Raw genomic sequence first — 25,499 nt, 5'->3', positions numbered from 1 at the left:
CCCAGGGGACTCCCCCCACCCCCAACTGTGTCACATGGGAGTGTACGTACATGGGGACCTGTTGACTCTGCCAGATGTAGATTCCACAGTGGCCCTAGTCCTGGTTGGGGCTGGGCCAGGGGGAGATGGGGAGAGGGGCAGAGTAGGAGAGGGAAGGGAGCAGGAAACACACCTTCTCTGGGATGGCTATTGGAAGCCTCTGGCCCAGGTGGCTTGTCTTCTTTCCCTGATTTCAGGACTCCAGTCTTGTAGCAGCAGAGGAAAGTCCAGGTGTATTTCTGGAAGAAACTTGGACATGAGCCTCAAGAAGTTGTTCCTGGGGGTGCCTGCATGGCTCATTGGGTTAGGTGTCCGACTCTTGAGTTTGGCTCAGGTCATCTCCTGGTTCATGGATTTGAAACCCTCAGAACAAGAGCAAGATGACGCCTGCCCAGAGTGGGGTTTAAGTCCCAAGCCAGATCGTGATGCATGAACATTCTTTATTTGGCACTGCTTTTCATTCTGTTTTTGGCGCCCAGTATACCCACCGTTTGGGGGGCAGGGGTGCTAGGTCAAGGGCCTACAATCAGATGGAGGGGGCAGATAACTAGGGCAAGAGGAAAAGTAGAGGGTTCCAGAGATGCCAACCCACAATCTGCAGGACATTGAACCCATAATGGCAGCAACTGTATTTTCATGTAAGCTGCTGCTGGCTGTGTTTCCTATGGCTTGCCACTGAGCACATTCCTCATAGAGACCATTCAGTGTGGGGGAGCCTTTGGGGGTTGTGCACCTGGCCAGGGTTGGTGGAGACTGTGGCCCATGGAATGTGAATGATTACGAGAGGGCTGGGGAACTGGCCTGGGGCCGGTTGACTTCAATTTCCAGACTGGCTGGGGTTCTATCCTAAAGGGAACCTAACCTGAGCACCTGCTGGTAGTTAACATGCATGAAAGAATCTAGATTTCTAGATAAAACCTTCCAGCTTTTATGCCTAAGAAATGGCTTCCTTGGTTTAAAGTTTTACAAACATATCCCTAGCTCTGGCCTGCTGGACACCAGTTTGCTACTTCTGTTGCACCTGATGATCTTGGCTGGCTGGGGAAAACTGGGCCAGTCCTCACTTGGTAGTTGACCTGACCCAAGGTTGTTCAGGTTGAAGGCATCACAGACAAATAGTACAGTAGGCATGGTACAAGGCAGCACCCACAAGATGCTGTTAGGAGTCACCCCTGCAGGGGGCCATGGCTCTCACAGAGACTGCGTGGTTGCAGAAGTAGTAGATGGGTGGGGTGGATGGAGGGACCCGCCCAACTACTGGGGAGGCATTGAGTGGGTGGATACCAGACCCAGGTTCTGTCTATTGTTTATTGAGCACCTACTGGGGATCCAGGTCCTGGGTGGACTGCCTGTACCTAAGCTTGATCACAGCCCTCACAACAACCCTGTGAGGTAAGTGTTCTGCGTGGGCGTGCGTGCACACGCACACACTCCTTCCCCCCAACAAAAGGCCAAAAGAGAGGGACATAGAGGAAGGGTACCGTGAGCGCTGGTTACTCGGCACTGTGGATGCGCTGGTGCTGGATAAGCTTAGTGCTCTGGTGGAAGCGGCGGCCACAGTCCTGGCAGGCAAAGGGCTTCTCACGCCGGTGGGTACGCAGGTGCTGTGTGAGCGTGGGCCTCTGTCGGAATGCCTTGCCGCACTCCGGGCACACGTAGGGCCGCTCGCCTGTGTGGATGCGCCGGTGTTGTGTGAGATTGGCGTGCTGCCGGAAGCTCTGGCCGCAATCAGGACAGGCAAAGGGCCGCTCACCCGTGTGGATACGCTGGTGCTCGGTGAGCCGGGAAACCTGCGTGAAGCCCAGGCCACACTCACTACAGTGGTAGGGTTTCTCCCCGGTGTGCGTCCGCTGGTGGCGCGTGAGCTTCAGACGCTGGCTGAAGCGTTGGCCACACTCGGGGCAGGCAAAGGGTTTCTCGCCTGTGTGCACGCGCAGGTGCTGTGTGAGTGTGGGCCGCTGGCGGAACGCCTTGCCACACTCGGCGCAGGCGAAAGGCCGCTCGCCGGTGTGGATACGACGGTGTTGTGTAAGGTTGGAACGTTGTCGGAAGCTCTGGCCGCACTCAGCGCAGGCGAAGGGCCGCTCACCACTGTGTACTCGCCGGTGCTGCAGCAGCACTGAGCGGCGACCGAAGCGCTCACCACACTCCACGCAGCCAAAGGATTTGTCACCTGTGTGCACTGCCTGGTGTTCTAGTAGCACAGCGCGCCGCGCGAAGCTCTCGCGGCACTCGCTGCAGGGGAAAGGCCCTGGGGGCTCAGGCGCACCGGGAGGTGCAGCGGGTGCAGCGCCAGGGCCGGGGGGGTCGCCGTGGATGCGCTGGTGCTGCAACAGGTTGGAGCGCTGTCGGAAGCTCTGGCCGCACTCAGCACAGTGGAAAGGCTGCTCGCCTGTGTGCACACGCCGGTGTTCCTCCAGGCGGGTGCTGCGCACGAAGCCCTGGCCGCAGTCGCTGCACACAAATGGCCGCTCCTCAGTGTGTGTGAGTTGATGGCGCAGAAGGTGCGAACTTCGGCTGAAGCTCCGGCCACACTCGTTGCACACGAATGGCCGCTCTCCCGTGTGTATTTTCTGGTGCCTCAGTAGGTTACTGCGTTGGCTGAACACCTTCCCACACACGTCACAGTGGCCACCTCTCCCTGCCCCGGGGTCTGTGCTGGGCCGACCCCGGCCCCGGCCCCTGGGAGCACGCCAGCGGGCTGTGCCTAGCATAGGGCTCATAAGCTGGCAGGAACCCTCATTCGTGGGGTTCTGCTCACCTCCTGGGCCACTGGGGAGCAGGAGCGCACGTGAGAAGCCACTTTCACGGGAGGGTGACCGGAGTTGGTCCGTGAGGCCAACCATGCGGAGGTCCCAGGGGATATGGAGGTGGGGGCTCACAGTGCCTGGGCCAGCAGAGACACTTTCCATCTGGAGTGCAAACCCTGCATTGCACAAGGGGATCCAGTCATGCATGCCAAGAGAACTGTTCCCGACCCACTCCGGCCGGTGGGAAAGAGTGTGAACTAGAGGTACCTGAAACTAGCCAGTGAGGCAGACAGAGGTAACAAGGGCAGGGGCAAGGACTCTATCTGTGTTTCCCAAAGGAGGTGACAAGGGCACAGAACCTTGCATGAGGAGGAGGATTCAGAAGTTGGGGACATGCTTTCTAGGCCTGGCTTAAGTTTGCAAAAATCGCCTTTCTGGAAGGGCTCTAGGGCAAAAATGGGTCAGGTGGCCCTTGCACTAGGTGGTGATGGTTTCCACAAATACACAGAAGTGGGTGGGTCTGAGGGAGGTTGGAAGTGGAGCCAACAGGAAGGTAACTTGGAGGGGAGTGGGCCAGGCTGCACGACTTTGGTCCGATGTGCCTTGCCTGAGATGTGCATGGGACATCTGAGGGGCAGAGACTACATTGCAGCTGTGGAGTTCAGGAGTTGGGGCTCAGTCTGCAGGAAGTGTGACCATGGCAGCTGTGGCATATGCATGGCACACAGAGCCCTGGCCCTGTGTGTGATCAAATAAGAGTGGGTGTCTATGGAAAGAAGTAGCAGGTCCTAGCCACGCTGTGAGCACTCTAGCATTAGATGCTGTGTGAGGAAGGAGGTGTAAGCAAATGCAACTGAGAAGCAGGGACTAGAAAAAGAGGAAGGCTGCAAGGAGACTAAGAGAATAGCAAGGACTTCAGTGGGTGACAGAAAATCCAGTAAGTTGTCAAAGAAAAGTCATAAATTACACTGTGTCAAAGGAAATCGTTCATGCACAGCACTGATAACCTTAGAGCCAAAACATGAATGACAGATTCTCCAGAAGCAAAAGGGTAATTAAGCTTCTAAGTAAAGAGCTCCAATTAATCAACAAAACCAATGACCTGACAAAACACGGGCAAAGGAGGTGAACAGGAAAGGAAATGTAACTAATACTAAATCCCATAATATATGCTCAATTCACTCCTGAGAAGAACACTGAATATTAGAGTTGCAGTCATCTCTCATTCTCACACCCTCCCTGGAGGGACCCAAGTGTTTGCATGCCTTGCTAGTAAGCGAAATGGGAAGCCAGTGTGGCAAAATACATTAAAATAGCAAATTTCTCACACTCTGATCAGCAATTTCACCTTTATGCACTTCAACAGTTGTGTTCCCCACTGTTCAAAATGACCTATATATGAGATTTTTCAGTTCACCACTGGAAATCCACACAAAGGAATGTAAGTAGGAGCTGCGATGGATAAACAAGTGTGTCCACAGTGAGCCACAGGGGGGCTTCATGCAGCTGTCCAGAGAGGAGGGCACCTGCTGCTGTGTGCTGAAGTGGGAAGATGCAGGAAAAATGTCAGGTGTGAAACATGGTGATTAGGCATTCACATGTATTTTAAAGAGAAACAAGTATGTATCTGAATCTGTGTTTGCTCTTTTATGCACAAAATCTTTTTGGAAGAACACACAAGAAGATGGTACTGCTGGCTGTTGAGGGACAAGACTGTATAACACAGGCAGGGGAGGGGCATTCCAGTGTACACTCCCTTGTGCCTTTTGAATTTTCTAACATGGGAATATATTAGCTATTTAAAATACTACGATGAAGGGGCGCCTGGGTGGCTCAGTCGGTTGAGCGTCCGTCTTCGGCTCAGGTCATGATCTCGCGGTCCGTGAGTTCGAGCCCCGCATCAGGCTCTGTGCTGACCACTCAGAGCCTGGAGCCTGTTTCAGATGCTGTGTCTCCCTCTCTCTCTGACCCTCCCCCGTTCATGCTCTGTCTCTCTCTGTCTCAAAAATAAATAAACGTTAAAAAAAAAAAAAATACTATGATGAATACACTGGCTGCACAGGAGCAGCCAGGAGTCCTGAATGGAGACCAAGGTAGCTGAAGGAATCAGTTATTTGAAGATGCGAACTGTGGTTGTCTACAGAGAGAGTGTGGATACAGAGAAGGAACCCGCCAAAGTGTCTGAGGTGGTGGTGCCAGTGTGGATGGAGAAAGCTGAAAGACTGTGGGGTTCTGAACTGAGAGAGAAGCACGTCCAAGTTAGAGGTGGTGGTCAAACAAAGTATGAGGCCCAGCCTGGCCAGCCAGTTTAAGACTAAAACAGCAGATTAGGGATGTGCCAGATCCTACTCTCTCAGCTCCAACATGCAGAATTGACAACAGAACCTGAGAAAATATTTAAAAATGTTTTGGACAGCTCCAAAGGAAAGAAAGGACAGTTGGTGGGGCTTAGGAATCCAGAGCCTGCACAGTGAGCTCTGAAGCCCCTGTGACTTTAGTCCCCAGGTCTAAAGCCAGGCTCTGTCACGAAGCTGGGGGTTGAGGACATGGGCTGGGTTAGCTCAGTCCACCCACATACCTGACCAGGAAAAAGGTGCTTGCTTTTGGCTGGGCTCCAGAAGTATCTTCACTGAATGTCCTGGGGCCCAGATGATACTTCCACTTCAAGGTTATGAGTCTTTTCACCTAGCATGATGCTTAGGGCGGGGACAAATGAGAAGCTCCTACAGCTATGAAGGGCAGACTGTCAACAGTACAACCAGCTGGAGAATTCACACTTGAAGAAACTAAACTAGCTAAACAGCCTGGAAAGGACACTAAAGTATGTCTAAATCCTCAAAGGAGGAATCACCATCCATGAAACAAGGACATTATGGAAAAAGGATGAATTAGGATCCTTATTGACAAAAAACATAGCAAATGGAGACTTACAAGTAATAAAGGTATCTATTTTAACTTTGTTCTATCCTGAAATAACAGTAAAAACCACAACAAAATTTTTTGTTTTTTAACGCGTAAGATCCACAAAGGTGAGAGGAAAGGAAACAAACAAACCCCGTAACATTTTCTATTTCAGAAAGCTAAGGGGCAAATAGTAACTGTGTAGCAGATTGGAGAAAGTGCATATTATACTAGTAGTAAAGAAAGTGGAAAAACAAACAACAACAACAACAACAACAACAAAACCAACCCCAAAAAACCCAAACCCTGTTTGACCCCAAAGAAGGCTTGAAAAGTTCAGGAGCTGGAGGTAGCAGGTAGCTCTGGCCATGGAGGTGAAGAGGCAGGGCCACCAAGCAGGATGGGGAGGCTGTTCAGCAGCAGCTGGGTTGGACTGCTGCAAGGAACAGACCTGGGATGTCTGCACAGAATTCTGAGCAAATAGTGGGCACTGCTGTAGCTCTTGATTCCTAGATCTCTTCCCCCATCCTGGCAAAAGGCTGGGTTGAGGGTAGGAGACCATACTGAGGAAGCAATATAACCAAGAACCAGGTAACAGGCATACCAGAAACAAGGGAACAAAACAATGGAGAGAAAAAAAAAACGAGAGAAACTATTCGAGGTAGTTTCCCACAATTGAGTGATACGGATTTCAAGTTGAAAGGGCTCACCAATGATGATGAAAAAGCTTTGAAACTAAATAAAAAGAATTCCTCAAGCAGCCAAACTAGTCTAATATAGAATGTTAGATCAGTGCGTTTTAGAGATGTAGCATGTCAAAACTTTTTATCTCCCATACCATAGTTCGCAGAAAGGTCCCCCAGAACAAGGGAGTAAACCAAGAAAAAGAAGAGGTCCAGGAAACAACAAGACGCAGGGAGACTGGATGATGGCAGACCAAGAGTGGTAAAGCTGAGGTGGACAGCAGAAGGCCTTTAGTCTCCTGCTCTGTCCTGCCCGGTCCTCAACCCGTGTCAAGGTCCCTCCTGCCCACTGTCTACTAACCTACTATCCTTGCCAGATCCAGACCCTCCCTCCCTGACTATCCAGACAGTGGGATGCAAACCCAGAATCCATCCAGGATGGGAGGGCTGGGAAAGGACGGGGGTGTGGGGAATACAGGCCCTGCTCTAAGGAGGTTTTACTATGGTGGGGAGCAGTAGCTGGAGGGAACATGAAGTTGGCTGAGGGCTTGACTTATGAGGACAGGAGATGCTGAAAGTTACATGCTGCAAGGGATGGTCCACGGAATGGAGAAGCTTGGAGATGCTGGAATGAGAGGGCCACCTGAGCAGGGCCAGGAGTGGGATGGGTTGATGTGCCGCTACCATGCAGAGGGCCTTGCCCCATCATGTCCCATCTCACTCACCTGGAGGAAAGATGCCCCCAGCTTCCTCCTGCCACAGGGCCCCAGGATGCTCCCTCCATGAAGGCCCCTCAAGCCCAGTTTCGCTGTGGGGAGAGGCCTGGTCCAGCACTATCTCACAATCCTGAAACCATAGTGGTCACTGTTCGTCTGTGCCCAGCTAGGTCCAGGGAGGGACCTATCTGACTCCCACCCACTGAGGCTCCCCAGACAGGGTGGGGAGCATGGTCTGTATGGGGCTCACCTGGGCCTCTTTAGGCAGGAGAGTGGAAGTGGCTTCCTGGGGATTGGCTAGAGGCCCAGAATCCAGAAGCTCTGTAGAGGAAGGTTGGGGTCAGGTGGCCCAAGGGTGTCCCCACCCCACTGCCCTCCTCAGTGGTATGCCAAATGCTGGAATCCAAGTTTGGAGCTGGACATGGCTGGGCATCTCTAAGGGCTCAGCCTGGGGGTGGCGTAAAGCAAAGCCCCCTTGAAGACCACAGGAGAAGTTACAGCAGGATGAGACAAGCTCAGGTCTGTGCTCTGTACCCCTGCATGAGTCCTGGGTAGGATGGCCAGTGAGGGTGGAGAGAAGCACTGCACTAGGGTCCACACAGGAATGATGGATGGTGTGGGAAGCCAACTTTGGCATCTGCCTGGAAGGAGTAAAATGGGGAGGGGTATGCCTTCCAGCACCCTGGGGTCCTCCCTCAGTCACACCAACCCATATTCAAGCCTGCTGCCTGCTCTCCAGAGAATTGCTATTATCTCCTAATGGATCCCCTTGGGGAGTGAATCCCACGTGCCTCACACACAGAACCCCAATAGCTTACTACTCCATGCTAGGGGAGAGCAGAGAAACATAGTTGTAACAGTCAGACTTGGCGTGTGAGGAGTAGTGATGGCCACTAGCTAGGCAGGTTGTGGGGGCTACTAGGGCATATGAACAGTTCCATCTAGCAGGGGACCTTTAGGCTGTTGAGGCCAGGCCCCTCTGGTCCACCCAATCAGGCCTTGGGCCATGCATACCTTGCGTGCCCTCACCTGGGTCCTCTGTAACCATGGGTTCCTCTTTCACCTGAAGGCCCAGCGGTGACTCGTGTGTGGCTTCAGATGGTGTCCCGGGTCCACGTTCTGGAGTCCGTGGCTTGGTTTGATGGAGGGGCTGGAAGTTGGAGGGTTCCATCTTCTCTGATAGCACCTCCTGACCCTGTACTTGGACTGTGACCTGGGGAGGTGCCCCCAAACATCAAGGGCCCAGGCAGAGAGTTGGGTTTTGCACAAGCAGGGAGGTTTATGGGCAACCACCCCATCACAGGACTCCAGGGGTCCTGACCTACTCTGTTCTCCAAGGACCCACTTCCCTCCAGGACTGAGCCAGGAGTGAAGGGACCATCTGCAGTTGCTCTCCTGCTGCAGGCACCCAGGAATGCCCAGTGGTCTCCCTCTCTCCCCACTGTGCATCCCTTCCCATGTCCCTGACTCCAGGTGATGTAGGGATAGACCAATGAGGCTGGCCCTGGAAACGCGTCTATGGTCACACAAGGTCTGCTGCAAGTGACCACTTCTAAACCACAAGGAATAGGTGTCTGGCTAAGCATGGCACTCCCCAGGGTGGGGCAGAGCTGGATACTGTTCCAGCCTGGACCCTGGCTCAGGGCCACAGACTCACCCATCTTCGGGGCCCTCCTGGCTCCTGGCGAAGCCCCTCGACCAGGGCGGCTGCTTCTTCAGGGCTGCCTGGTCGCTGTCCCTCCACGCGGGCCTGGATCTCAGGGGGCAGTGCACCCAGGAACCGCTCTAGGACCAGGAGCTCCAGCATCTGCTCTTTGGAGTGAACCTCTGGCTGCAGCCACTGGCGGCATAGCTCCCGGAGCTGGGCCAGGGCCTCTTGGGGACCCACTGCCTCTTCATAGTGGAAGTGTCGAAAACGCTGGCGTGCAGTCTCTGGGCCCGGATCCCACAGGGCAGCGTCACCCTCCTCATCTGAGTCCTCCAGCTTCACCATGACAGGTCGCTCATCTTCCAAGGATGTGTGACCTGGGGAGCCTAGTGCTGCAGGCCTCATTGGAAAGACTGGGCTGGGGGCTCCAAGGACAGTGTCTTCCCCTGGGGGAGGAATAGGATGAGGCTGCTGGGAGAAGGACAAACAGCAAATGCTTACTAAGCACCTACTGTATGCTGTGGTGTTCCATATTCAGACCTGCACCGAGTGGAAGGCAGATAAGAAAACGGGCACAGAGAGATGGTCACAAGCCAGGCACCTGAGTCTCTGGTCTCTAGCTGGGACCTAGTCTCTGGTATTCCCTGCTCCAAACACAAGGTGCTTCTTAGGAATAGAAGGCACCCCCTTTCCTCTAAATCCTGTCCTTCTATGTGCACCACCTCATCCTTGCCCTGTGGCTGTCAGGTAAATGACATTTACAACATCCACTACCCTCCCCCCCCCCCCCATTCAGCCTCCAACACCAGTCCATCACTGCACCACCCACACTCCCATCTAGTCTCTCAGACCATTCCCTTCTCAACTTGTTTCTACAGAGCAGCCTCCCTCCACCTCTACCCTCCCCCCCCCCCCCCCCCCGCCGCCCCCGGGGCAAAGTCAACTGTGTGGCCAAGCCTCCAGGCAGCATCCCCCCCCCCCTCCCAATTCAGCCCCATTCTGAACCAGCCGAACTTATTATCACACCACGTAATGCCCCATCATCTCTTCAGTTTCCTGATTTAGGCAGGGTTAGGAGGTGATGGGGGAGCTCCAGGGGGCCCACAAAGGCCCCAAGACCACTGGACCGGGTGCCTGCAAGCAAGGTTGGAGATTCTGATCTGGCCTATTTGCTACATAACCTTGGCAAGTTTTTGTGAACCTCAGTTTCCCCATCCTTACCGATCCCCTGTAAGTGGGGGCGCTCCCCCCTCCCTGCCATTGCTGCTCCTTTTGCAGCTGGTGTTAATGTGCAGGCTTTGTGAAGAAATCTGAGTTTATTACGTGAGTAAGAATCAATTTCCAGGGTCGCCTGATCCCGTGAGTCAAATTCCATTCCTGAAGGTTCCAGGTCAACCCGAAACCCTGGGAAAAGGTTGGACCATTTTTAAGCCGGCCAGCCCCTGCGAAGGTTTCTGCACTACATTTACCAGAAATCTTGGAGGGCAACTTCCACTTGGGAGAGCGCCCTCTTCCCACTCCCAGGGTTGGTTTAGTGCCGCCAGGGCAACCGGGAAGGGGGGGCGGGGCTCCGAGAGCTTGTCGCTGTGGCATTTCAGTGATAGATGAGCGTCGCCGACAGCACCGGGCTCACCGAGAGGGAGTGCTTAGGTCCCTGTTCCGCACTCCCGCAGGGTAGCCGCAATCCAAGAGTTCCCGGTCGCCGCCCGGGTCCCCGCCCAAGCCTTCCTCTTTGAGAGGTCCCCGCCCTCACCTCCACGCTCAGCGGGCCGCTCCGCGCTCCTAAGCATGCGCAATCGCCGGCTTCCCCCTCCCCGGACGGACTAGGTCTCCCAGAATGCTCCGCGCATTCAGCCCGAGTGCCACCTGGCTCTTCCCCCACCCTCGCCTCGTTTTCCACCCTCCTCCCCTGTTCCCCGGTGTAGCATTCGCAACGATCAGATCACACGCCCGGCCGCCTCTTCCGCGCTCCCCGCCTCAGATCCAGGCGTCCATGCCCCGTCGACGTGCGTAAGCTTCTCTGGGGGCTTCGAACAGCAGCACCGCCTTCCCAACCGCGCATGCCCCCCACCACGTTTTCCTCAATTCTTTACGGGTGTTCCTGGGATTAGCAGGGTTCTGCACCAATCACCGTCCTCGCTAGGGCGCCGGCAACCTACGTCTCCATGGCAACCTTCTGCCTCGAAAGGGGCACCTCCTTCATCGCCCGCCCGGACGGCAGATTCGGAGAGGCTTGGCCGCGTGTTTTCTGGGAAGTGTAGTTGGCTGAGACCTCCGTGCGCGTACGCGCAGCCAGACGACGTCCCATTGTGTACGTGGCGGGCCCGGGCGTTTCCATGGTAACCGGATGGGCTGACTAGTAGGTCTCCAGCTCAACCCAGGGGAGCCGCTGGCCGTCTGAGAGGCGATGGGGGACGTGGGGTAAGGGCTTGGGGAGCGGGCCGGAGCAGAGAAACCGAGCGAGACAGTAAGGAAAGACAGACGCGAAGACTTCCGGGCAGGGAGAGACCCAAAGCCTATGAGGGCCCACTCGGGGGCAGAGAGATTCAAGGAGAGACCGTGAAAGTAATTGAACAGATACAGAGACCGAGACACCGGTAGGAAAGAAAGTCAACGGGGAGGTATTTCTCCTTTCAGAGACCTAGAGAATGTGATAAGAAGCCAGAGGATCAGAGAGTCAGGGCCAGGTAGACAGGAGTGTCAGTAAAGTTAGCAAGAGGGAGGGAGATCAAGAAGGGGTGGATATGAAAGGTGAGACAAAGTGGGAGAGTGAGAATAGATTCACAAAGACAAGAAGTGCAGATATTGAGATTCAAGAGACAGATAAGGAATACAGACATACAGAGGCAAGAGAAGAGGAAGGGACAGAAATTAGAGATGGATTGAGAGTTTTCAAAGACCTAGAGAAGGGTGACAGACGGCAAGTAGAGACAGTTGGAGGGAGACTTGTTAGGGAAACTTATCCAAAAATTGACAATAGGACAAAAAAGGATGACTGGGGACCCTCTCTGCGTTTCCTAGCATTGTCTACCAAGCCCACTTCAGCTTATCTGATTCCCTATAAGAAGTAACTCTTCAGAGGCCAGATTGCAAATGCTTGGCGTTAAGAGTTGTATCAACCTTACAACACTGAGACACCCAGGCCTGCTGGCTTGTAGGGCACCAATTCGACTTTGGGCTTTTATTTCAGTGTTCCTTATTTCTTTCTTTTCTATTAAATAATTTTCTTTTTTAATGTTTATTTTTGAGAGACAGAGTGAGACAGTGCCAGCTGGGGAGGAGCAGAGACAGGAGACACAGAATCCAAAGCAGGCTCCAGGCTCTGAGCAAGCGTTCAGCACAGAGCCAGGTGCCGGCCTTGAACCCACAAAGTAAGATCATGACCTGAGCTGAAGTCAGACACTTAACCGACTGAGCCACCCAGTCACCCCTCAGTGTCCTTTATTTCTTTTGCCCTTTCTGTTCTTTCTCATCTTCCCGGAACCACCTATGTCATCCTGCTAGTTCCCTCCATGAGGTAAATAACTGTTTTCCATGTACTCCTTGAGTTTATTTTTAACTTAAAAAAAAAAAAAAGGATTTGACAGTCTGAGCGGAATTAATTCTCCAGGATGGGGAACAAACTGGGAGAAAGAGGTGACAAAGCTAGGAATGGAAGGAGGTAGGGAGGATAATGGAAAGAAAGCAGGCGGCGGGAAGAATTCGAGAGAAATTAAACAGAAAGCAAGTCAGCTTTGGGTAGAGACAGCCAACGGCGCCCCCGCCTGGGCTCTGCGCGCAGCATCCTCGTCGTCGAACTACATTTCCCGGCTGGCCTGCGAGCGCGGGGCGCAGGGCCTAGAGCGCCGTCGGGGGCTGGCCCCGCGCGGACTAGTCCAATCTCGATAGTCGCCGGCAATCTTCCGCCTCCGCCGACAACATGGAGGCTGAGCTCGGCCGCCCCTGGGAAGAGGCGCTGTAAGGCAGGAGATGGGGAAGAGCCACAGCCCCAGCCGCCCAGCTGAAGCAGCCGGCCCGCGTCGCGGTCCGGAGGTGAGGGCAGTCAGCCGCGCGGGGGCCCGGGCTCCGGTGGCGGGGGCTTGGGCACCGTTTCTCTCGGTCCGAAACGGCGAGAAGGAAGAGAGGCCGCTGCGCGCGCAGGCCGGGACAAGCGCGAATGGGCCAATCGAAGATTCCGGCGGTCCCGAGGCTTTGTGGGAAATGTAGTCTCAAGGGGACGAGCCCTTGGCTCCACCGAGACATTGGGCAGCGAGCCTCCACCGGCGGCGGGTTTGGAGGCTTTCTCACGAGGGTGGGAGGGAGGGAGGGAATGAATGAATGAGCATGTGGGTGAATTAATTTAAAATTGTGGGTGAGCAGAGGAAGGCATGGATGTTGAAAGAACAATGGCGCAGCGCGTGAGTGGTTCAGTAAGCAAGAGGAGCCTTTCTCATGTCCACCTACATTTCCCTGCCTCCCAGGCATGGGGGACCTGTGGCATGTGCCACCTTATTTTAAGCCATGTGTAGTCCATGGATCCTTGAAGGTATCGATACCATAGCCACGGCGGAAACAAATCTGCCAGTCATTTGTCCCTTGTATTTCGCACGCACCACACACACACACACACACACACACACATATACATATATATATACACACATATATATAGATATATCTATCTATCTATATCTATATATATGTATCTATATGTGTGTGTGTGTATACTCTTTGATCCAGTGCTACTTTCACATGATTCAAAATGCAAAACGGACAAGGTGAAAAGCATGCCTTCCACCGCTGTACTTAATTTAATAATTTCATCAGCTAGCGACTACTGGATTCACTATTCTTGGGTCTGAGGACACAAGGGAGAGCTCAGCCAACACAGCTCCTGCCTTAAGGCAGCGTGTGACAGATACATAATAAAATGTAGGTGGAGAGGGCCTCTTTGATTAGGTTACATTTGAGCAGAGATCTGTAGGAGAGGGAACAAGCTATGCAGATAAGGGAAGTGCCCAGGCCCTGCATGGGCTGAAGGAAACAGGAGCAAAGGCCCTGAGTCAGGAGCACCCTTAGTCTGCCCCAAGGATGTGGGCAGGAGTGAGCAAAATAAAAGAAGAGGCTCTAAGACACTTGAAGAATCTGGTGAGGATTGTGGCTTTTACTCAGAGCTGGGAGGGCTTGAACAGAGGGGAGATAGGATCTTAGTTCTTATTGGATCTTTGTGGCTGCCGTGTGGAGAACCACCATCCTCTTCTGTTCTCAGGTGCTCCATAGTTTGTGGCATAAATTAGGTTGGTTCTCTTCTGTGTTAGTTTCCTATGATTGCTGTAACATATTACTGAAAAATGAGTGGTTTAAAACAACACAGATGTATTATCTTAGAGTCTTGGAGGTCAGAAATCTGAAATGTTTCTCAGTGGGCTAAAATCAAGGTATCAGCAGGGCTGGTTCCTTTTTTTTTGTTGTTTAATGTTTGTTTATTTTTGAGAGAGAGAGCATGAGCGGAGGAGGAGCAGAGAGAGAGGGAGACACAGAATCTGAAACAGGCTCCAGGCTCTGAGCTGTCAGCACAGAGCCTGACACGGGGCTCCAACTCACAAACTGTGAGATCATGACCTGAGCTGAAGCTGGATGCTCAACCGACTGAGCCACTCAGGCGCCCCTGGTTCCTTCTGTATCCTCTATGCTTCAGTGGTTGCATTGCCTTTTTCTGAGTGAAATCTTTTGCCTTCTCTGATTACATTTAGGGCCCATTCGGATAACCCAGGATAATCTTCCCATCTCAAGATTATTAACTTAATTATACCCACAATGTCCCTTTTTCCAGGTAAGGTAATTTATTCATAGGGATTAGGACGTGAATGTCTTTAGGAACCATTATTCAGCAACCCACACTGATGTTTGAAGCATGAAAAGGGTGAGAAGCATGGAAGTGGGTACCTCATTCGCTCATTAGTGTCTGGGAGGTGGGCCAGGGTTTCTAGACTATCTTGTTGCAAGAGGTTTGCTAGGGGAAGAGAGCAGAGTCTCCTAGCAGACATCTCTTGATCTCATAAGCTAAAACTAAGTGACATGCTCCTTTAGATGCAAAAGATACTTGGAAGTGAGTGTGCAGTGTTTTTAGCAGTACGGAAAGAAGGGACTGGGCATGCCTCTGAGGCAGTGGTCAGCAGAGCTGGGTGCTCTGTGTCAGAGCACGGAAAGGCCAGCTGGTGGTTGGGACTTCCATATGCTTACACATTAATGCCCATGTGTCCTTGTCTTACAGGCAGAAGCAGGTGTGGCAGGAGAGGCCAAGACGCTGCCCTTGTGGGCACACTGGTAGCTACTGTGGAAACTGGCAGTGCGGAGAGGCTTCATCAAGGTGCGTGGCTCAGGGAGGCGGAATGAAGACAACTTCCCGCCTGCAGGTGTCGGGGAAGGCACCCCTTGGTGGGATTGGCCTCCGCCACAGTGCCAAGCGGGACCGAAAGTCCATCACCCTGCATATGAAGTTAGAGGTGCTTCGGAGGTTTGAGGAAGGTGAGAAGTTGACTCAGATTTCCCGGGCCTTGGGGCTGGCCACCTCTACCGTCGCCTCAATCCGTGTCAACAAGGACAAGATCCGGGCCAATTCCCAGGCAGCCACACCTGTCAGTGCCACGCAGCTGACCCGCTGCCGGGGTGTGGTGATGGGCCATATGGAACGCTTGCTGAGCCTATGGATTGAGGAGCAAAAGCGGCAGAACCTGCCCATCAGCACACTGCTCATCCAGGACAAGGCACGACGGCTCTTTGTGCAGCTGCAGCATGAGCAGGGCAGTGGCACTCAGGCTGAGACCTTCGGGGCCAGTAACGGCTGGTTTGCCCGATTCAAGGCTCGCAACAATGTGCTTTTGACAGATGAGCCAGCTGTGGCTGACACCCAGGCTGCTGCCCACTATCCCCCAGTGCTGCGCACCATTCTGCAGGAGGGCTGTTACTCACCACACCAAGTTTTCAACGTGGATGAGACAGGCCTGTTCTGGAAGCGGCTGCCAGAGCGCATGTTGCTGGCACTGGAGGGGGCAGCCGGGCCTGGCCTCAAGGCCTCTAAGGACCACTTGACCCTGCTGCTTGGTGGCAACGCAGCTGGTGACTTTAAACTGAAGCCTCTGCTAGTGTACCCCTCGGAGAATCCACGTGCCCTCAAGGGCTGCTCCAAGGCCAGCCTTCCTGTGGTCTGGCGCTCCAACCGCAATGACTGGCTGACACCCAGCATCTTCCAGGAGTGGTTTACTGGCTGCTTCTGTCCTGCTGTAGAGAGCTACTGTGCCAGCCATGGCCTCCCACACCGTGCCCTATTGCTCCTGGATGGTGCACCCTGCCACCCTGCTCACCTCGGTGGCCTCTCAGCCCACGTGAGGGTTGAGTTCCTGCCCAAGAACACATCGGCCCTGATCCAGCCCATGAACCAGGGTGTCATTGCCACATTCAAGGCCTATTACCTGCGCCGCACGCTCAGTCAGCTGGTCCAGGAGACGACTGGTGAAGACCGACCCTCTGTGCAGGAGTTCTGGCGCAGCTATACTGTCGTGACTGCTGTGGACAATATAGCTGAAGCCTGGGCAGAGCTGCAGCCTGCCACCATGAACAGCGCCTGGAGGAAGCTCTGGCCTGAGTGTGTCCCTGCTGGCACCCCTGAGCCTGACACTGTGCCTCAGCTCCGCCGCAGCATTGTGGCACTAGCTCGGCATGTGGGCCTTGGAGATGCAGCTGAGGCTGATGTTGCCAGTCTGCTGCAGGCCCATGGGGAGCCCCCACCCCACAGCATTCCCCAGGATGCAAAGGATGGGGACATGAGTGGTTCTGGGCTGCCCTGGGAGACAGGGAATGGCCTGGTCTCTAGAAAACAAGAGCCAGATTTCACAGAGGCTGTGGTGGGTGCAGGCACTGAGGAAGCTGGTGTGGGTGCTCTGAGCCCTGAGCATCTCGCCCAGGCTCTGTCTCACTTTGCTGCTGGTTTACAGGTCCTCATAGAGAATGATCCAAACCGGGAGCGCAGCCTGCGGGTCTCCCGGGGTGTCCACTGTGCCCTTGCTCGCCTCCGGGAGCTACACCGGGAAAGGAGGCGACAGTCTCGGGCAGCTGCATCCTCAGGAGGCCCTGTGGCGGTGGCAGCAAGGGAGTCGGCAGGAAGCCTGCCATTGCTCCAAGTGGGTCCCATAGAGGGTGGGCAAGTGGCTAAGGGCACAGGTCCTGAAGGTCAGACCTCTGGCTGTCCTATATGATTTGGGGCTTGGACTTGACCTCACATGAGTTCTGTCTAATGGTGTTTTGTTTCTGGAGGTCAGATACTGCTGCTTCTTCCCCATGGTTCTCATATCTCATGCTCTGTGGTCTTTGTATAGTGACCCACGACTCTAGGCTTGGGGAACAGAAGGGTGGTGTCTTCTGATTGGCAGATGAGATGCAGGGCCCAGGAGTGCTCACCCATGACAGAGATACACCCTGTAGTATGGTAGTTGCCCTGCACAGTCTGCCAGGGTGGTTTTCCTTGTGAGGGGCCAGAACTGAGACCAGCCTCTTCCATTTTCCAAACCTGACCTCTCCCTGCACCATTGTTACCCTTCCTAGCCAACTTTAGATGAAGGTTTCCTGCTCTCGGCATGTCCTTTCTCACTTTCCATGCCATCCTTACCTCTTCTGGCTTCCACGGCCTCTGTCGTCTCAGTGCCAGAGCACTTTGGCTCACTGTGACTGTTGCTACTGGGGATCACTTGCTTGGTTTGGAAATGTTTTCTTCTCTGAATTTCTGTGGCATGGTGTCTTGGTTTCCCTCCAGCCTCTGAGCTTTTTGTGATTCTGACAGTCTCCTAGTTCTGGTGCTCTTTGGAAAATACCGTCCACTCCTAAGAGCTCAGTGGTCACCTCAGAGTTAGCTCCCAGTGCATTGGTTATAGCCTAGCCTCTCAGATGTTAGACCCAAAGCTCTAATTCTGATGGACACTGCCCCACCTCCTGACAGTCTTGTTGTCTCCCTTCATTACAGTTTGTTTTCCTGTTCCCCCAAACTGTAATCACAGGCATCATGGGGTGTCCATCTGATTGCCGAAACACCGCTTGGGGCAGCAAACCACAGTCAGTCAGCAAGGGAAGGTGTTCTTGTGCTCTAGCTGGATGAGCCACAGGTGGTGGGACAGGGATGTCTGGGCTCCTGGACTCCTTTCAACACAGGTATCTGCATATGTCTGCATACATGCGCACGCACACACGCGCGCGTGCACACACACACGTGCCAAGAAATAAAGATGGGAGAAAGGATTCTTGCTACCTCTGTCTCAGCTAACATTGCATTGTTGGGCTTGCTGTGAACTCATCACATGGGTCGGGACCAGTGGCTTGAAGGATCAGCCTTACTGGAAGAAAGGTGAGATGAGGTCCCTTGCTTGCTTTCCTGGGGAGAATGGTAAGGGGGATGAGAAGGAGAAGGGAAGCTTTTCTTAGGATTCTGGTGGCAGACTGGATTGGTTGCACAATGTATGAGCACTTATAATGTGCTAGGTGTGGATTCCAGGGTGAGTGAGACTGACTTCGGGAGCTGCCAGTCCAGAGGTTGTTACATTCTATGTGACAAGGCTATGACAGGTCACTCAGGAGGGACCCCACCAAGCTGGGGACATGGACATGATAGGGTAGGCTTTCTGGGGAAGTGGTGTCTCAGTCTTCATCTTCAGGGACCTCGTTGACAATCAGGAAACCCATCATTTCAAAATGCCACGTTACAGAAGGGCTTGACAGACACAGCCCAGTGTGGTAGGGTGGTTTGTAAGGGCCTAAGGAATGGGAGGAAGGAATATCCTCAACGGAGGCTGAATGCGGTGCAGCAGCTGAAGGAGGCAGGTGACCAGGCAGGAGTCGTTGAGGCCAAAGCCCAGTGGGTGGAAGATGTAGTTGCATGAGCAGCCACTGGAGATCTTGCAGACATTGCATAGCGGAGACTAGGCATGCGTGTGCCCGTCTGGCTCCAGGGCTCGTTTGTTCAGAGCCGGGGACAGCGCCTGGCCCTCAACAAATGAGTGGAGAGCCCTGGATTCGTTCAACTAGCAACCTTTAGCAGGTCCCTGAACATTTCCGGGGGGCCCTGGTGGTGCGACAGGGAAGCCCCGTGTCTCCTGTGAAATGCACTGTCTGCAACTCTACAGGTTGGATCTCTGACGCGTTGGGGACTACGTTTCCTAGAGAACCTAGCCGACAGAGGCGGCCTCCTACGCCTTTCAACTCCGGCAGCGGGCCGTTGCCATAGACCTGCAGGAGCAACACACCCGTGTCCCTCACCTCTTGGCCTGCTTGCGTGGGTTGTCGAGTAGAGTTGGGGAGTGTTGGGGGGATACAAGGCGCCGGAAGCAGTCAGTAGAGGGCCCGGAAGCTCCCGGTTCTTGTCCCCAGGGTGGTTGGTCATTGTTCAAGCGCGGTGGGACTGGTCCGTGTGGCTGCTTGGGGCGGTGAGTCCTGGCGCAATCCGGCCAGGAGTGTCGGAAAGGCCTGAGGTAGGGTGCGCAGCCGGTGGGGGACAGCAGGGGAGGTGGTGCAGAGAAGCACCACCCGTTTCCCTGGGAGCCCAGCTAGTCCTCCGGGAGAGGCGGCTCAGGGGCCCCTTGGCCCTAGAGTCTTGTGTGTGAGGGTCCTGGCCCCGAAGTGGTTCCGGGCTGAGGTCAGCTCTCGCCACCCTTCGCGGTTCCATCAGCTGTTTGGCGCTGTTATCCTACACGAGCCAATTTTCTGGGCTTCCCTCGGGTGCTTCCTTTTTAGATTCACACCCAACCTGCACCCTCAAAACTTCTCACTTCCTCTGGGGAGTCTCTGGATTTCCTCAGTCCAGACCTGAGTTCCTTTTTGCTCCCACTACTTGTGTGTTCATCTGTGAGAGTGATGGGGAGGGGTGCTCCCCGCACATGGCGATTAAAATCCAGACCCTTATACTGCCAAACTCTCTGTAGGATCGCCCTGGCCACATGGCTCTTGCCTGTGCTGATCCTGCTGGCCAGAATGTTCTCTAGCCACCGCCTCTGGGCACCTGGTGGTTAGGTGGGTGTGCGGGGGGGGGAGTGGGGGGGGGTGGTGGTGGTGGTGGTGGTGGTGGTGGAGGATGGAGCTTCCCCAGTCTGGGAACCCTGACCAACCCATATAACAACATGTGCTGGCACTGAAATTATGTGTTAAAGTTGCAATGGTAACAAATGGTCGTTGCCAAAAAAATTGAGACCGTGTGTAGAGATTTATGAAAGAAAAAGTGGACTCCTCCTCCAGTTACTTTCCCCAGATTTGCTTGCTGGGAGTTTGTTTTTCAGGACCTGTTTCTGAACATTTATTATATAACAGTAGCTTCTGCATACATGCACACACACATACACCTCAGAATTTTGTTGCTTTAAAATATGTTAACATTAGTGCGATCACATTGTGTGAGGACCACCACAGATTAGTTTCTCGTTGAATGTTGTAGAGTGGACATCTCTACTTGACATTTGTTGATCTTGGCTAATTGGTATGAGCTGAGCCTCTTGGGCTCTGTAGGAATCTGCCATGGGGGAAAGGAAGGCCTTCCAACGTAGGTGTCAGCTGTTGTTATCCCTGCACCTGACCCATGCTGGCTGCCCTGCAATTGTTTTTAGTTTCCATCTTTCTCTTCTAGTCTGTCCTCTATGATGAAGTCTTGGGGTGATGGCGGGGGGGGGGGGGTTCGTGGGGTCAGAGCCAATGACCAAGAAAGGATTCTTGAGGATGTCTCTGGTGCAAAAAGATGATTTTATTAAAGCATGGGGACAGGACCTGTGGGCAGGAAGAGCTACACTGAGGTTGTGACAGGTAACTCACAACCTCACAGGGAGGGGGTCAGGGATAGAGTATGTCTTTAAGGAATTTTGGAAACAAGGTTTCCAGGACCTTGAGGGGCTAGCTGTTGCTAGGGAAACACCATTTATCACCGTTTAATAAAGCCTCAGTGACGAGACTCTTTAGATGCATATCGGGGAACCATAAGCTTGGAGTATGATTGCCAGCATATATCTTGAAGCAGTTGAAATAAAGGAAGTTGACTTATAGGATCCTTGAGGTTGGGATAATGTGAAGCCAAGGTTCTCTTTTGCTCCCAGCAAAGTGTCATCCTTGAGGTAGCTGAACTCCTAGAGGGAGGTCACTCTGCCGGTCTCAAGGACCTGTCAATGGGCTATAGGCAGTAAGGGAATTTAATTTTTCATTTGCCTTAGTTTCCCACATCACCATGGCAAGCACTTAAGCCCCTTTCCTTTGTTCTTGGGCAGCCAGGAGTGTCCCCAGCCCAGGAATATTACACATATTCCACCTGGGGGCAGGGGGCAGTATGCCAGCCTGTATTTTGCCCTTAGCTTGCCCTATGTGCCCCCATCACCCTACATCACTCTTCCTAGTGTCTGGAAGATTGTATCCTTCACTTTCTCTGACCCTCCCTGGGCACAGACCCTCTGCTAGTTCCCACCAGCACTTCTGCTTGGCTGTTGGTGGAGTTCTCTCAGTTCACTGAGATATGGCATATCCATGCCCTCTATCTCCAGGAACAACTCTTGTACCTTTACCTAGCCTGATATGAGCTACTGTAAACTCCCCCTGCAGGGGTGGGTTCACTCTTCTCTTGACCAGATTCCCAGTGCCAGGTGTTCTCTTGAAGGCACAGATGGGGAAGTTCAGGCTGGAGATATCCCCTACCAGGTTGCCAGCTAGCCAGACTTAGGGACAGTTTCTGCAACAGGAAGTGACCTTGAGGGTATGGGTGGCTGGAAGGGCGTGCATGGTCTGTGGCCCTGATTGGGTGGGCATTTGTCCCAGGAAGACAATGTGTGGCCTGAGTGAGTGCAGGTGAGACCAGCTTCCCAAGGTCTTGCCATGGCAGTAGACCCAGCACCCCTCAGTCAAGAAGAGCTTGTGGTCATCAAGAGGGAGGATGATGAGGCCATCTCATGGGATCCTGAACCTCTCTCTAACCCTCAGCCCTCCACCCTGCTGTCCAGGCTTTGTAGGGACCCCTGACAGTGCTTCTGCAGCTTCTGCTATGAAGAGGCAGCAGGGCCCTGAGAGGCCCTGGCCAGGCTATGAGACCTTTGCTGCTGGTGAATGAGGCCTGAGTCACACTCCAAGGAGCAGATGATGGAGCTGTTAGTGCTGGAGCAGTTCTTGGGTGTGTTGCCACCTGACACCCAGGTCTGGGTGGAGTCCCAGTGCCCTGAGAGTGCTGAGGAGGCTGCGGTGCTGGTGGAGAGCCTTGCTCAGATGATGCAGGAAACTGGTGAGCCACAGGGGCTCAGGGGCCTGGTTGGGAGGCCCAGGGGCTGGGGAATGCAGAAGGGGACACAACCTACCACCCTGACCCAGTGTTCTTATCGCTGGGAAGAAGACTCAAAAGCTGCAACATGTTTGGAGCATTTTGTAGCCTGTGAGCCTCCCAGAGATGTGAGCTTGACATTGGTATGACATTTCACCCTCTCAGGGTGCACCAGGCCTCCTTTCTCTTCCTTCTTTCCTTACCCAAAATGTCACTGGATGCATGCCATGTTCCAGGCATCTAAGTCAATCAAGGAAGGAAACAAGCAAGGTTTCTGCCCTATTGGAACTTGGTCTGTTTAGAGAGTTGGATGGTGAGACCACCAGTCATAATTAGGGTATCCTGTTTTCTCTGGAGGGGGTGGGGCACGAGGAGGTGAACAGAGATTGGCCTTGCCAGGGATGGCTTTGCAGTTCATGCCATGTGACATCTTCACTTTGGGCAACATGTGTCTGTATGCCTGTGGGGAGGGGATAATCATGAAACCGTCTGGAGAGATGGTTGGATAGGATGCCATCATTCATCCTGGCATTTGTTCACTCATTTGCTCACAGATACCTATGCAGTGTCTTTTGTCTTCTTGATCCTCCATATCAAGAGGTAGCAAACCTAGTGATGAAAAACAAAAACAGGTTTACTAAGTTATAATTTGCATACAAAAAAAGTATACAGTCCCTGGGTTTAGTATATTTGCAAGATTATATAACCATTACCATTGCCTCATACCATAATTTAAACATCTCAGAGAAACTGTGCCCATGAAGAGTCACTCCCCATTTTACTCCTAATGCCTTGGCAAACACTAATATTTGTGTCTCTATGGATTTGCTTATTCTGGACATTTCATTAAAGGGAATCATATGATATGTAGCTTTTTATGACTTGCCTCATTCATTGTAATGTTTTCAGTGTACATTTATGTTGTGGCATGTAATTATCTCATTTTTATGGTTAAATAATATCTACTATGAGTATATCACATTTTGTTTATTCATTTATCTATTAATGGACATTTGGGATGTTTGTGCCTTTTGGCTATTATGTATAATGATGCTGTGAATGTATGTCTATGTGTTTTTATGTGGACAAATGTTTTCTTGGTTATATACCTGGGGGTGGAATGACGGGTGAGGCTGTTTGACCTTTTGAGGAATGCTAACATAGCACTCGTTTTAACAGAGAGGATTTTAATGCAAATAATTTAACCTAGGTATTGAAGGAAGAGAAAAGTATAGAAAAAATAAGGTGTCATGGCTGTAGGGACTGCAGGGAATAGTACCCTCCTACAGATGTAGGAACAATGGGAAGAGATTGGAATTGAGACAATTAGAAACTGAAAAGAGGGCCAGTGCTGGGTGGTGCTGGGCTCTTTGAAGGGGACATGATGAAGCTAGTTCTGTACATGCTGGAAAGGCTGCAAACTGGATTCACTTACTGTTAAGGAAAACCTTGATAATGCAGGTTTTCACCTAGGCATGAACGTGAGGTGCAGGCGAGACATTTTGGATGAATGTGTCTGTAGTTTTTGTGGGGTGTTTGCTTGTGGTACTGTGCTCTTTTCTAAGCCTGTTGCTGGTGTTTTGAGGCGGGCTGTCTCCTGACTGTTTGCCTCCTCGTTAGAGGTCTCTTAGTTCCAGTTCCAAGCTTCTCACTGAATAGATGCTTAGGTGATTACACACTATAAAAAGAGATTTTGCAGGGCACCTGGCTGGCTCAGTCAGAAGAGCATGTGACTCTTGATTTTGGGGTCATGAGTTTGAGCCCCACATTGGGTATAGAGATTACTAAGAAAAAAAACTTAAAAAGAAGAAAGATTTTGCATCATAACATTATGGATGTTGGAATAGCAACCTAGTAGTAGGTCACTAAATGGACTCAGGCCTGGTACTCATGTGGATCTTGTGGGATGTGCATGGTTACATCCATTCATCCTTGAAATAACACAGTTTCAGGTTTGCCATAGTTCACATTTACATGAAGACTCCTGCCTTTGCTCCATGCCCTTACCTGGTCTCGGCCTATTGCTGGCCCCTCCAATGCCCCCACGTGAGAGAGGGTAGAGGGGCTGGCCCTTGCTTTCTCTGGGTGGCCTTGGAGATGATTGTTGTGATGCTGTCAGGGATTCCAGAAGCCAAATGTCTCAAACTATTTCCTTGGCTGTCAATGTCAAGGTATGTGTGTGGGTCCCCAAGACCACTTTTAGTCTTAATGATATGCTGGAAGGAGTCTCAGAATTCAACAAGGCTGTTATACTCGTGATTATGGTTTATTATAGCGAAAAGATACATATTAAACTCAGCAATGGAAAAAGGTGCATAGTCTGGGAGATAGTGGGCATAAGTTTCCACATGACCTTTCCCAGGGTAGTCATGTGGACAATGCTTAATTCTCACAGCGATGATATGTGACAGTGTAGCAGCCAGGGATGCTTACCTGAGTTGTGGCATCCAGGGTTTTTATTGAGGGTTCAGTTACATAGGTATGGAGTATACTAACCATAGTTACTCAGTCTCAACTCCTCCCAGAGGTCAGGTTGGTACAATGTGGACCAGGGTCACCACTGTAAGTCACATTGTTAGCATGAACTATCTGGTTTGGCCTAAGTCCTTAGGTAAACAGAGATACCTTTAAGAGGCAGAATGTTCCAAGGGCTTAAGAGGTTACCTTTCAGGAGCAGGTCAAGGGCCAAACGTTTGGAATGTGCAAGGTTTGGACAACCCAGGCCTGCTGAGTCAACCCTTTCCTGAACATCTGGCTGCAGCCAAAGGAAGGCTCTCATGACTGTTTCCTTGGTGTTTCAGTGATTTGGGTTTCAGGGGCCTTGGATGAACTCTTCAGGTATGTATGTGTATGTGGACCAAAGGAGGAGGTGCATGTTGGCCAGGGCAGGGTGTTCTGTGTGATTTGGATGGCAGTCCTTGTTCTCATTCAGCTCAGAGTCCCGGGCCAGCATCTGGGTACATGTTAACTGCCTGGGTGCCTGACCTCTGTGTCCTTAGGGTGGGGCTGAGGGCACTAACACTTTCCTCTCCCCTCAGTGCTGGCCCAGTCTCATCCCGAGGACCAGTGGTCTGGAGACCTGGCAGAGTCAGCCAAACTCTTCACAGATGGAGCTCAGGTGAGCTGTGAAGCTGTGAGTCTTCCAAAGTCAAAGATGCCACATCTTGGTGACCACTCCCCACCCCCACAACCTTCCCTTACCCCAGACCATGGAGGGTCACTTCAGCAGCTGTGCTCAGCCTCCCCCCACCTCCCCTCACCCCCAGGCTTGGCCCTGGAGCCTGCCCTGCAGCCTCCTTCAGCTTCTGGTTGTGAGTGTGGAGTCTCCCCAGGCTTATACTGTCTGAATAGTGGAGTAGGTGCTTGTCTTGAAGTCTCAGGTCCCCAGTGCCCAAACCCAAAGACACAGGAGTAAGTCTGGGACCAGATGGGGTTGCCTGGTCTCTGCTGCTTTTGGGTATG

The 25,499-nt window shown here is 52.6% G+C and overlaps 2 protein-coding genes across 29 annotated transcripts in view; one reads left to right on the top strand and one right to left on the bottom strand.

Moving 5' to 3' along the window:
• Nucleotides 1-25,499, top strand: part of LOC125152402 (tigger transposable element-derived protein 1-like) — a 53,517-nt gene that overhangs the window by 2,801 nt on the left and 25,217 nt on the right. For 8 of the 16 annotated variants that reach the window (XR_007147176.1, XR_007147175.1, XR_007147170.1 and 5 more), the window contains exons 1-2: nt 11,077-11,158; nt 25,076-25,155. Coding sequence is in view for 8 of the 16 variants with exons in the window: in XM_047834258.1 (XP_047690214.1) it covers nt 12,894-13,006; nt 14,991-16,971 (2,094 nt within the window). In the remaining 8 variants the exon portion in view is untranslated. Of the gene's footprint in view, nt 1-10,661; nt 10,744-10,917; nt 11,159-12,089; nt 12,770-12,807; nt 13,007-13,073; nt 13,865-14,469; nt 14,550-14,990; nt 18,014-25,075; nt 25,156-25,499 lie in introns of those variants that run through there. The other 8 variants (XM_047834263.1, XM_047834265.1, XM_047834262.1 and 5 more) reach the window with 8 other exon arrangements.
• On the bottom strand, nt 460-11,003 carry MZF1 (myeloid zinc finger 1). Of its 13 annotated transcripts, none has more exons than XM_047834217.1 (6): nt 10,897-11,003; nt 8,747-9,183; nt 8,119-8,302; nt 7,340-7,410; nt 7,099-7,219; nt 460-2,965 (listed from the first exon to the last, which is right to left on the bottom strand). In XM_047834217.1, exons 2-6 carry the CDS (start codon nt 9,140-9,142, stop codon nt 1,533-1,535), a joined length of 2,205 nt encoding a protein of 734 aa, XP_047690173.1. In that variant the 5' UTR covers nt 9,143-9,183; nt 10,897-11,003; the 3' UTR covers nt 460-1,532. The 13 variants fall into 13 exon arrangements, with proteins under 13 accessions (XP_047690173.1, XP_047690174.1, XP_047690169.1 ...); XM_047834218.1 differs by having other exon boundaries at nt 8,747-9,208; nt 10,897-10,984; XM_047834213.1 differs by having other exon boundaries at nt 10,831-10,954.

This window comes from Prionailurus viverrinus, chromosome E2 (assembly GCF_022837055.1).
Source record: "Prionailurus viverrinus isolate Anna chromosome E2, UM_Priviv_1.0, whole genome shotgun sequence".
NCBI lineage: Eukaryota > Metazoa > Chordata > Mammalia > Carnivora > Felidae > Prionailurus > Prionailurus viverrinus.
This window is presented reverse-complemented; position numbering and strand designations above follow the sequence as displayed.

Excerpts from the sequence above, each read along its gene's own strand:
- MZF1 (XM_047834207.1), bottom strand. The coding sequence starts at position 10,112 with ATGGAATTTGACTCACGGGATCAGGCGACCCTGGAAATTGATTCTTAC. Across the intron at positions 7,411-8,118 it reads CATGGTTACAGAGGACCCAG|AGCTTCTGGATTCTGGGCCT; the intron begins GTGAGGGCACGC and ends CTTCCTCTACAG. Across the intron at positions 2,966-7,098 it reads TGGGGGCATCTTTCCTCCAG|GGTTTGCACTCCAGATGGAA; the intron begins GTGAGTGAGATG and ends TGTGCAATGCAG.